Source organism: Egretta garzetta, unplaced genomic scaffold (assembly GCF_000687185.1).
Source record: "Egretta garzetta isolate BGI_Z169 unplaced genomic scaffold, ASM68718v1 scaffold474, whole genome shotgun sequence".
In the NCBI taxonomy this organism is placed as follows: domain Eukaryota; kingdom Metazoa; phylum Chordata; class Aves; order Pelecaniformes; family Ardeidae; genus Egretta; species Egretta garzetta.
Window position 1 is genome coordinate 904,981 of NW_009259524.1, and position 13,200 is coordinate 918,180.

Here is a 13,200-nt window from a genome sequence, read left to right on the forward strand (position 1 = left end):
GGGGGAAGGGATGATTTTTTTAATACGTTTTATTTTTTGAAAGAGCCTTTTCTTTTCTGAGCAACCTGATCTAGTTAGTGGTGTCCCTGCTCACGGCAGGGGGGTTGGACTAGATGACCTCTAGGGGTCCCTTCCAACCCAAAACATTCTATGATTCTATGATTCTGTCTGCCCTTCCAAGTCTGCACGTAAATTACAGCCATAAGCTTAGCCTAGCCATTACTCACACTTTTACTAGGACAAACTTTAACACACTGGATTCCACCTGCACCAGACCCTACTTTGTCCCTGCAAAAAACTAAGCTGGAGCTCTTGAAATCTCAAAACGTTTGTATTTGCAAATTTAGCAGTGACTGGGTGCACCTGAGTTTACTAGAACGTAATCATCTACACTATAAAGGTGTTATAACAGCTCTTCTGCTCTCACAATCGCTTCCTAGAAATGGCTCAGGAGTTAGGATATACCAAGCACAGCTTCCAGAGGCAACCTGAAGCCATTTTACAATAGGGGCTCAGAGCACAGATGGGGATCATCCTGTGCCACTCAACTTGAAGCCAAAGGGAACATTCAGCTTACACTTGTATAGATGCAACCTTAGCATCTCATCAACTTCTTTCACCTACCAATGCAACCATGGCTTTTGCAACAGGCTGGAGGGCTTTTCCTGAAGGTAACGATGAAGCTTAATCTGTTGCACTTTCCACACCCTATTTCAGTGGGTCATATAAAATCTACCAATAAGACTAACTTTTCAACCACTCCTGTGTCCTAAACCATAATCTTAATCCTCATCCTAGCCTTAACGAAGGCTCAATAAAATTCATTTAATGCAGAATACATCCTGGCATTAAAGGATGCAGAGGTACACCAAGACCTTTAACCTACTTTATTCAGTCTCAGTCTGAATCCCAGTTTAACCACAACTCACTTACCCATACGCAAAGCGGTACAGACTGGAGGTCTACCAGACGTGTTGGCACTCAGATCTCATGCAAGCCCTGACCTTGAAGGATTTAGCTGTACACCTACCTCTTCAAGCCTTGTCTCCCAGAACACTAATCCTACCCACAGGCTGAACAGTAACCTGGTAACTGCACTGTCAGTAAAATTAACAGTAAGGGGCAGAACCTGACCAGAAGCATCCTTCAAACTATCCCAATGGGCCTTTTCTTACTCAGGTCCTAACCCTATCTCTTGCCATATAGCACTAATTCAAATTCAGCTTGGTAACAGAGCTACCCCTGTATCATTTAATCTTGCCAATACTAATCCATAGCCTGGTCACATGTTCCTCACATAGCAGCCAACAAGAAAATAAGATCTTCAGCTCATCTTGTCTCGAAACATAACCCCAGCCAAAAGCATGGTGTAGTGACATTAAAATAAAAATAGGAAAGCTTTTTTGCCCATTTTGCTAATTAATATGTCAGAGCTCATAAAGAAATACTCATCAGCTTTTCTCCAGCACTACATCATCTGAAAGAGCTGTGTCAGCAGAGACCTCAGCAGACAGTCAATACATACTAAAAGTGTTCTAAGCAGTAAATCAGAACACAAAAAAAGAATTTCAGAAAAAAATTAAAATAGCCACAAAGAATTAAGTACTTGATTTCAGTATTTGATATAAACCAGGTTATATTTGAAATATAACAGTCTGGCCCTTCCTTATGAAGGGTATCTCCCAGTTGTCCTGGAATCCCTTTTCTAAAAAGCTAGGAGTTCATGAAAAACTGAGCTAAAGTTTGCTGATTTTTCATCTTTGTGCATTTTCAGGGATCTTTTCTGCTTTAAGATAGAAGCACCACTTGTCTGCTGCTCATTCTCATCGTTGGAACTGAGTTTAGGGAACATGGACACACCATTGCTGAGCACAGAGGAAGCTCACAGAGGACAAAATCCTCCTTAGAGGATTCAGAGAGGATGCCTTACATATGCACACACTCTGAACTCCAGCCTTTTCCATAAAGGGCCAAGCAGGCAGCATCAATACAGCACTCCAGTGCTTTTGCCAATGGTATTGTGGAAAACATTTGCAACACCAAGATGACCTGTAAGTACTGCAGGAGCCTTCCATCTGGCGGAATGAAGGACAGGCCAGCTATGAGAACCAGAATTCACAGATGCATTTCTTGAAGATGAAATACAGGAACAAGTCTCCAGCCATCTTCCCATAGAACATGCTTACAAGCTCAGGATGTGTCCAGACATGCTTCTAAAAATCTAATCTACTTTTTAAGAAAAAAAAAAAAAAGGAACTGCTCTTTGTGGGTGCAATATATAAAAAGACAGAAAGATGGGGCTACAGCTACAGATGCTTCTAATGCCTTGGTCTTCTGCAGAATTGTGATAACGCTTTTTGAAATGAATACACACTATTAAATCCTGCTGCTGCTCAGTAACATGTAATATGCGAGGGATACAGAAGCTGTACCAAAAGCTGAGACTAAATGCTTGAGGAGCCACTGCCCCAGAAGGAATAGAAGGGATATTTCCCTAGAGAGAATTACTCAACTGCGTATTTCATAGAACAAGTCATGTTGAAGGAGAGAAGGGATAATTGCATTGATTGTTAGTAGGTGATAATTAATTCTGTAGAGAAATATGTTTAATTTCTTGAAGTCTAGAACAGGATGGAAGCTCTTCGTTCTGTAATGAGAAAATAACTGTGTTTTGCTCCCAGCACAAGAAGCTGTGATGTCTCCCTTAGCAGGTTCTTAAAAAAAAGTACCTATACCTATAGGAAGGCAGCACAATGAAAAATGTTAAAACAAGAGTTCTGTGATGTGACTGAATGCCAGCAAGATGCATGTACGATATATAATTCCAAAAAGCATACAGTAAAAAGGGACCAGAGAAAAAGAACGCCATGTTCTCGAACAAACCTTTAAAATAAGTATTTAAATGGGACAGTGAGAAAGCTGAAACTGCAGCTTGATTTCTCTTTATGAAGGGGTAGGAAATGGAACAGAGAGAAGGCAGAAACACTTTTCAACAGTAAATGAACAGTACTTGAAGTGGACAGAACCAAGACAAATCATTTACACTCCAACCTTCTCAGAAGTTAGCTAGCTCCTTTCATTCTGAAGTGGAAAAAAAAAGAAACCACCTGTAGGATCTTTGTATCTATTCCTTAGGTGATCTGTTGACCACTGATTTTAGCCTATGACAAAAGATCTTAGGTACACATAAGAGATTTATGAAGAATATGTAAAGCAAATAAGCCAAAGTTCAATAAGCATGGGTCCACATTTTCATATAAAATTTGTAGGCGTCTTCAAACAGAAAAATTTTCAAAGCCATGGTTTTCAAGAATCTGGAGAAGTGTGCAGAAGAAAGATCAAATGCTGCTAAAAGTGATATTATAAAGCTTAATGTATCTCTAACAACTGATTGCCAAAGTTATGATCTTGCCAGGTTTCCTTCCAATACTCTTTGATAGCAGTGAATTCCACTGATCTTTGGAAAACTGCATGATGTTGCAATGTTTGTAGTAATTTTTCTGTACAGGAAAAAAAAATCAAGGGCAACACCCCTAGCTTATTCAAGTTGACAAGATCATTTCTTTGAAGTTTTCACATTCCCAAAACAAAAAGTTGAAAGAATTTTTCTCCCCAGGAGTGATAATGTTACAAGACATATGAACTACCCCTTGATTCAGAAAGAAAATCCAAGAAGTTCACAGACTTAGGAAAGATGCCAGAAAAAATTGAAAAAGAATTTGTCTACTAAGTTCAGGAAAAGGTCTTCAGATAAGGAAAATCCACACCAGAGAACTGAAGAACTAAAGAAGGACTCCCAGTTGCACAGTGAAGGAATACCATAAACAATCAGGAATCTCATACTTGACCTTCCTTTACATGAATTCAGTTTTTCAGTTCTATCAAACGGGTGGGAAAAGACAACGTGCAGTCATGCTACAAAGGGGCAGCCTGAAACTTCAGGGTTTTCTATCATCAGAAGAGACTGCTGAATAACTTGAGTTTTCTAGAAACTTTAAGGTTTCTTATGTCAGCTTATGCACGGCTTGTGAAGAATTCCAATCTTATGTGACATTTCCTTGAAAGTTCTTATACTACAAGAACTGCAAGTTGTACAGTACCATGGTATTGTTTGAGGAACTTATTTAATAAGTAGGTACAGTAATGACAGCAGTATGGACTAATTTTTTTTTATTACTATGGCCTAAAAAGTTTAGGAAAAACACAATTATTTCTACTGCACAAGCACAATGAAAGGAAAAATTTAGACTTTTTTTTTTCCACCTGTAGGATTTTTTTAGTGTTATCTTCAATATTCCTGGTAATGAAAGTGGAACTCAGAACAAGGAGAAAAAGCAAGAAATATTTATACATTTCAAAATGTGTATTGTTTAAATCTGCACTCTCCAAAAGACAGGTTGCACTTGCCCTTCTTTGAAAGGGCATCTTCTTCAGTTTACAACATCTGCACTGAAAAAAAAAAGTCACAGCTCTTCCTGCAAATGACTCAGCTACGTACACTGCCTGGCAAAGAACAATCCCTAATTCATCACTGTACAACTTGGAGTCAGTGCATAGAAAGTAACGCCTTAATTTGCAGCTCTCTCAGTCACCACAGTGTCTGTAAGCTGATTTCATTTACTGCCCGTACTACTTTCAAGTTGCTGACTTTTCCTCCAAAACAGGAGAACAGCTTACCCGATTTGTGTCCGGCCAGCAAACCAACTTTGCTTTCATCTGCCACTGGAGGAATAAAAGAAAAGACACAAAGATCAGAAACTTATTTAAATTCACAAGCCTTTGAAGCACTGTCAAATTATTTCAGACACTTAGAATCCTAAATCTTTAAATTATAATTGTTTGTAAAAAGAATTTTTTACCTAATCCACCTGGGGTGCTTCAAAGTCCAAAGATCTGAATCAAAGCCCACTGAAACCAATAAAAGGACTACCAGCAGTCCTTGTGGGTTACAGATCAGGACCTCAGCACTTACACATTCAAAACCAAGTTGTCAGAAGAGCAATTGCATTTGTAAATAACTCATCTTGCCAGACAAATCACAGGGCATAGGAGAGTTGTAACATTTTCAGATCAAAGACCTCAACTGGTAAAAAGAATCCAGATGTGGAAACCTTCCCATCTGCAAGACATCTCACTGACTCACAGGACCCTCTGCAGACAATGAGATCTCCCAAAACCTGATCTTTTGGAAGTCTTATGCTTTTTTCTATGTTACCATTTATTTTATTTTGTCTGTAAATCTTACTTTTCCAGTATTTCACAACATCTTACAAAGACAGATAGATGTTTGCAGTAGCAACAGTTTGCAGACAGACTAGCGGTGGAGCAATTTCTGAATGTAACAAAAAGTGTAATTTTTCCTCAGTAACTGTACTTCAGTTTATTATCATGTATCTCAAGAAACTAATTAAAATACTTTCCCAGAGGGCTGAGGGGAAGAACCAATCACCATTTCTTAAAATGAATTCTATGCAACGAAACAGTGCTAATGTAATGTTAGGGATGATAAAACAAGTACAGGAAATGAATGTTAGGGTTGAAAGCTTATCCTTCAACTCTGCCTGCCCAAGCACTCCCTTTATATTATGCCTTAAAACGTGATCTCTTTATATGATAAAATAAATTGTCAAGTCATACCAAAAATACTATAAATGGGAACTTACACAAGCTTTGCATAGCGGTCACCATGAAAGTTTACACAAAGGGTTATCTGTAGTGATACAGGAATGTGCTATTTCTACCCCGGAAAGAGGAGTGCAGTAGTTACTGACATTTAGGAGCTACTACTGGGAAAATAATCACAGTAAATGTTTTCTTATATTGCCTCCCCACTTCACTTTTAGGAAAGCTTTCCCCCCTCAAACCAGCATCAGATTCAGGACTGGGATTCACAACTGGAATCATGAATCCACACCTGACCGTCATATCTCTTCTCCACCTTGGTAATCTGATTGTCATCTGATTAGCAGTAAAATTGACATCGTGCAGTTTTGTTTTGGGACATAGAGGCTAATAAAGTAAGACTAATACTGCTTGCGGTGTTATGCAGAGACGCTGCAACACAAAGTAGTGGGGTCAGCTAGTCAACGTTCGAAGCGCAACCAAAACTCAAGGCAGTCCTGTACTGCTTGTCCTTTAACCTTTCTTCTAGTTTTTTCTAGTCCCTGGAAATTATAACTATCCTTGCTATGCAGTTTGATCCTATAAAGCAAAATGACTGGACAGTGATTTGCTGTAAGGATAGTTCAAACTCCTTTTCCTCCTCCCTCCCTCCAAATTTACCTCTAACCAGAACAACTGTGGAAAACTTTAGTCCCAAAGGTTAGTGTTTTGACAAGTTATGATTGTGTGAAAACAAGGGATTATAATGGAAACTGATTTGCAACCTTAATTATAGCAGTCACTAATGGCAACCACTATAATATATGATAATTACTTGGAGTAGGTTATGTTACAGTACATAGAAGCTTTGAAAAAAAAAGATACACCAAGGTTCACAGCATTTTTTTAAAACTACGCTGATGACTTGGTTTGCCTGAAACTAAGTTTTACATTATTAAAAGGGATAAATCCATTTAACTTAATCATACTTTACACACTAGCTTCACACACAAAAATTAGATTTTAATACTGGAGGGAAAAAAAGAATAAAATGATTAGAAAATGAAAAATAACCTTACCAGGCTACAAGGTTAGCATTATGAGTTTAAGCACACATATACAAAAAATGGGAAATGCAAAAATTAAAGTTTTATATCAAAGTTTGAGCAAAATATGTGCACCCCCCCACAGGGTAATTTTCATTTCATGGGATATTATGCTTAGGCAGTGACTTCTGGGCTGGCCATCTTTCATTAGACTGAACAGGAGTGGCACAGGCAAGTCAATTGGATGAGAATCCCATTCCTTCCCCGTGTTTCCTCTGGGAACAAGGAGAAGATGACAGCAATGAAGGAAAGGGTAGCAGGAGATAAATACTTTGTATGCCAAAGTTGAAAATTTTGCAGCTGAAGACCTCAGTTAGGAAGATGTCCTGTTCCACAAAACAGCATTTGAAAACACCGCTCTCCATAATGTTAAAAAGTCATGTAATCATTCAGTTATTCCTCTTGCTACCTTCCTTGGCTTCTGAAAAAAGCAGGAGCGAAGTGGAAATTTCTTTTCTACGATTCTACTAGTGTTGGCCTATCTTTGCAGAAAGACATCTGAAAGATTTTAAACAGAGAAAAAATACTGTCTACTCTTAAAAATCAAGTAAAAAAAAAAAATCTAATTATTTTTATATTGCAACATCAAAAAGTAATTACATTGCAACTAACTATGAAAAATTTCAGTTCAAGAGGATCACGCTTGGGAATATGCAGTACCAGACTGGAATATATCAGGAAAACATTTATAACAAAATTTCAACTGTACCTATTTTTATGAGGACACTAGAAATAAGATATAGTCTTGAGCTAGAATTGTTAAATGCAAAACATTTCAAAAAAATGAAACCACCTAATTTGGGGACTGTAAACACAAAACTTAAACAAAAATCTGTGAAGGATCACTGCAAGGGAGAAAATACATTCACAAAGAAGAAACTTCTCCTTAACTTGTAAATCAAACAAATACTTCACATTTTGAAATGTCCCTGGAATTCCAGCGGATGTTAGTTCATTAAGTTATTCATGTTTGTCAGTATAAAACACACTAGCTCTTTTAAAGTAACATCTATAATTTAAGAACTGCGTTTTCACCACAGAAGCCAGTGAGGCATTCATTGCCAGTACTCGCAGTAATTGCTGAAATACAAATGACAGAAGTTCTACAGCTAGCTAATAAAAGCATGGACATTTGGGGGACTAGCATGACCACAGATGATGAAAGATGGAATATTACTAAACCAAACAAATCTTTCCAGCTGATAGCAAACAACTGATACTTTTTTTTTTTTTTAAACTATACCAACAATCACAATAAACAGTTAAAACCCCCAACCCTCTATGCTATAAATAATCAGATATATTAGGATTTCCTATGGTAATATTCTAGAGTGCTGTTTTGCTTTAAGAAAATAAGTAGTATTGTTCAGCAACAGTAGAAGCACCCAACAATGCGTCCATGTCCTTCCAGATGATCTTTTGATTGCCATTTCTGTGCCCTATTCAAGATAACCAAGGTAGCCATTTTATTTCAATTGTATGATTCTTAATGGTACACCAGCAGCCTTCCGTACCGCCTCAGAAAGTCTGCGTCAAAATACAGTCCAGGATTGCTTAAAGGTCAACAAACTACTTCCCAACTATGGTTTAGAGAAGCACAAAAATGCCACTGCCAAATGTGATAACCAATGTCCCTCTTTTTGCCCTGTTCAGTTCCTGTAGCACTATATTATTTTTCCCCAAAATAAGGCATGACTACTATTCACAAGATACAGTGCACTACTATTCAACTTAGTGCCTCCTTTCTGAAAGATCAGTTTTGCACATTGACTAAGAGTTACTTAAAATCTTCTAAACGTGTGAAAGTTACTTGTATTTCTGCTGGACAAACCGACACATACCTTTGAAGACAGTTCTGCACTCACAAAAGACGCAAACAAGGATTAAAATTATAATTAATGAGAAATTATAAGAGAGACTGAAACATCAAAGAATTTCCTGGAAAACAAATTTTCTGATACCTTTATTAGTTTGTAGGAAGCCCAATATAAAATTTATCATACATTAATCAGTTAAAAGAGCTATATTCCCAAACCACGTATACAAATGATACTTCCATGGTTTTTAGAATCCATCAGTTTCAATGCTATAAACACATGAAAATAAAGCAACACTACGAATTGGTCGCCGTGTTTTCTGATGATCTGTATCCTTACCCAGCCCTTTCATCATAATGAAGGCACTGCATCATCAATTAATTTTAGTCAATGACAGTGCCAATGACATAATTCTCCTGCCACTTTTATTTTCTTGGTGAAGCGTTTCCCCATCTAGGAGTGGCATAAATCACTTGGAGAAATTGTGTCAAATGTTGGCTCACGACCATCACTCAGAAAATGCTGCTTGCTCTTCTAGGTTTGCCCTGTAGTACTGCGTACAAAGACCACAGGCTTTATTACTAAAATCTACATAAGCAATAAAATGTGTGTATCCTCTTCCCCTCTCTAGTGACAGTGAAACTTTACATAAGGGCTCCATCTTTCCTGTTCTGGGGACACCAGGTTATCCACCAGCTACTCATTCTGGAAGCATTATGAGGCCCTGATAAATTCCTGTTCGCTTCAATGTTCAAAAGCAGTGAGACTGGCAAAAAGCTTGCACGAGGGCCAAGGATAAATTATACTTATGAAGTAAAAAAGGTAAACGTTTTCCAAAATGGCAAACCTTTTCCAAAATGTCATCTAACACAATAGTTGGGACGCCCTATTCAGCACATTCAAAGACATGAATAAATTGCATCCAAACCAAGATTCTGGATTCTTTTTCTCGCCTGTACAAGGTTTTTTTTAATTAGATTTTTCAGAACAATTTTGTTAGAATTGATTTAATACTTCAGTTCAACTGTCTTCAGAGAAGGTCCCCAAGGGATACATCTTGTGTATCAGCACATAAGAATGAAAACGCCTAAGCTTGCATTCACTTTACTTGTTGAAGAACCAGCAGTACAGGTTGAAGCTGTCCACTGAACACATTTACCTTTAAATGGAAAGTTTTCTCCTGCCAGAAAATAACACTGTTTTAAAATTTCCCAACCAGCGTGACTGAAATTTCTTCACTTTCTTCTAGTGGCACAACTACTCCTTGTTCCTGAAGGTTATGTTGCTAATTGAGGCCATCACGGCTTCTTTTACACCTTTGTTGTCTTCCCTAATCCTCTCTCGCCTCTGTTCCAGAGAAACTGTACCAGGCTAAAAGTGATCCAGCTCCCCCGCTACACATCTCCCGCATGTCATTAACACTTCTTCTAAATTCCTAGGGTTAAACCACAAGTTCCTAATCTAATCTGTCATTCACTGACTGAAAACATTGATAGGGAACAGATTTAAGACGAAAAAAAAAAACTTTCTTTCTCATAGTAGCTATACATTAACTTAATTGCTATTTTCTCCCTCTAACACTTTAATAATCTAAGTGCATTAACAGATCGACTCACTTCAAACCTACACTAAAGCAGCATAAGAAAATACCACCTCAGCTGTGTGTTACCATTTTCTCAGCTCTATCACCATCACAGCTTATATGATGCTCCCAGTCTGCTCCACAGCAAGCTTCCTTGAATCCTAGAAGATTTCTATAAAACTAGTCCAAAAAGCTGATATTCCCTCCTGCCCACTTCTGCCTTTATGCCACAGCTCACCTTCCCCTCAATTGCATCAACACAGATTTGGTGTAAAACCAAGTAACAGAATTGACCTTGTCAAAAGCCTTTCTTTTCATACAGAATAAACCTAATTTCAGTCTCATTTCAATTCAATTCACAGTGTCCCTATCGCTTAATAAATGATTTTGTTTCATTCCCTACTTATAGATCTTACAAACAGAAATTTGAAAGTCATTTAAACTAAGAAAACTAAAAATTTATTCTGCAGAGTGGCCTCAGAAAATATACATCTAATCTGACAGTACTAGAAAGCTACTCATGACATAAGCTAAAAAAAATTTAAAATCTCTCTTGGCCCTTGCTCCCAAAGACAATCACAGCCATAAGTAACATAGTTTTTCCTAAATCCATGACATTTTTGGTTTTGAAAAGTCTTTCTCTTCAAGAGGTGATTTGTTAAATTACTGTTAGAAGCCAGTGACATTGAAAAAATCTGTCAGAATTCTGAGCCATTTCCTCAGTCATGTTCTAATGAACTTAACTGGCTCTTCAACGCAGTTCTGAAGTTGGTTTCAACCCAAAGAAACCTGACAAATGTGTTCCATACATACAACGTGGTTGATAAAATAATGTTTTTAAAATACTAAACTACTTTTTTGTGCCACTGATACCACAATTCTCACTAGGGACCTCCCAAAATGTATTATTTTAATTGTATCTGAATCAAAACATTGTTTAAATTGAAGAGTAATCTGTGTTAGCTCTGCCTGGTCCCCATTCGTTTATGTTTTGAGATCCAAAATTACACTCAGAATAAGACCAATCTAATTCAGAGCACGCCACAAAGTAGCTAATAGCTAGTAGCATCTTGATCGCATTTGCCACATCCTTCTAGATGTGAAACACTGGTTTATCTTTGTTTTGAGGTGTTTTAAAAGTATGAACTGCAATCGAATGCGATCCTTCACTAACAAAGAAATTAACATTTAGTTAAATATTGGCTTCCTTGCAGAATACACCATACCTTACACCTTGCATATTCACTTGCTAATTATTCCTAAATACATAAATGAATTGGCCAATATCTTTAATAAATATGCCCCAAGGTTAAGGGACTCTGAGTATGTCTAATGATGTTTTAGCAAATAATATTTCACTCACATTTAAAATCAAGTAAAGGACATTTCCATTTCTTCAGGCTGTAGAGCTTGATCAGTTAAGATCTATGGGGTTTTGCTTTTCCTGGGGAAAGGAAGGGGGAGTTGAGCAGTACCTTGGGATAGCGGTCATGGGTTATTATACCAACATCCTCAAATATAAATCTACACGGTACTTTGCCTGAATTGATACACAATGAAATTGCTATATACTCATATGATTCAATTTCATGTTGCTTCAGGTTAAAACAAGCCACACTTTCATGTGTTTGAATACAATTCCCAAGGCTGTAGTTTTTACAGTACATTTATGCATAGCCTAAATCACTCCTGTGCATAAAGATGAATGGAAAATAAGGGTGTTGGAGGTAAATAATAAAACACTTTCTTTCCTTTCTTTTTCTTAGAGCACACCGATTTTCACCTTCCAATACAACGTTAAAAAAAAAATCCATATTGGCATTCATTCTCCACAAAAATTACCTTTTTAATACAGCTAAAAGAAAGAAAAAACACTACTGAAAATGGATTCTGATGATTATATAGAAATTCTCTAGACAACAGTGGCTATGTATGGGAAAATGTGTGTGTATAGAAGGTTGTTAAAGGAAAGGGAGAATCATCCTTCCAATGACTTGTATAGAAGCCATTGATTTATTCTTCATTTTCAATCTGCTGTTAAGTTTCAAAAAAAGTGTACCGCTTAAGTGGGAAGGGACAACACGACATTTATTTCTAGCGTTTCTGAATTAGTTTTGCTTATTTTTAAGACTATGCCATAAGCACAATTCCAAACATGGCATGCAGGCTAAATTTGGTCAGTACAGGCATGCACTTTAAGTCAGACTTTGGTTGGCCCTGCATAAATTCTTGACATCACAGAATAAGAACCTTTTCTTTGCTAACATATTCAAACACCACCATCCATTAAAAAAAAAAAAATAAAATTATGCAACTGAGTAGATGTGTCAGGTGCCAGGATCAGTAGAAGGAACAGGGTAGCTGTGCTCTTTTGTCACCACAAGTTCAAAATAAAAGTAGACAAGGCAAAGAACAGATATACCATAATACAAAGGGTATGAACTCTACCAGTGATCCAGAAAGTGCTGTTGTTATCCCAACACAGCATCGGGGAAGAACACTAGAACTTATAGCTGCTCTGGACCTAATCTGTACCCTACTACTCTGAATGAAGCTTTAAATTTTGAGAAGCCTTTGACCACTGCGTAAATTATGAATGCTAAAGCAGGGACCCAGTCACCCTCCCTCCATACATGTTGTGGAAGGACATCTGTACATAAGAGGCAAGGTTCTGCTCATGCCTAAAAAACCAAAGAGATTATCAGAGTACCACTGCACTGGCCTTTTTGTATTTTTTTTTTTTTTTAATTTCTACAACGATAACTTGGTAACTCACATATGCCATTGATTAATTTTATTTTTTAAAGCAGATTCAAGCAAAAGCTAACTCATCTGCAAATAACTTGAGTTCTTCAAATACACCAACTCCAGATAATGCTACTTTTGGATTCATGTTGTTTGTGAATTTAGCAGTTAAGACTTGTGTAAGTTCCTATGAGTCATGGCACGCAAATGATGCCACAGAGCCCTGCCTAAGCAACCGGGTCGCAGTGGTTCATGCCCTCTGCTCCTCCCCCACTGTCCCATCAGCGATACACAAATTCATCAAGAATCAATAACCAAAACCGTATCTGCTCTACTGGCAAGTAACTTA

At 37.5% G+C, this 13,200-nt stretch overlaps 1 protein-coding gene across 1 annotated transcript in view; it reads right to left on the minus strand.

The window, feature by feature from the left end:
• The window catches only part of PARD3B (par-3 family cell polarity regulator beta), a 397,127-nt gene that overhangs the window by 169,148 nt on the left and 214,779 nt on the right, over positions 1-13,200 (minus strand). The window contains exon 16 of the mRNA XM_035893042.1: positions 4,678-4,722. Coding sequence (XP_035748935.1) covers positions 4,678-4,722 — 45 coding nt within the window. The remainder of the gene's footprint in view (positions 1-4,677; positions 4,723-13,200) is intronic.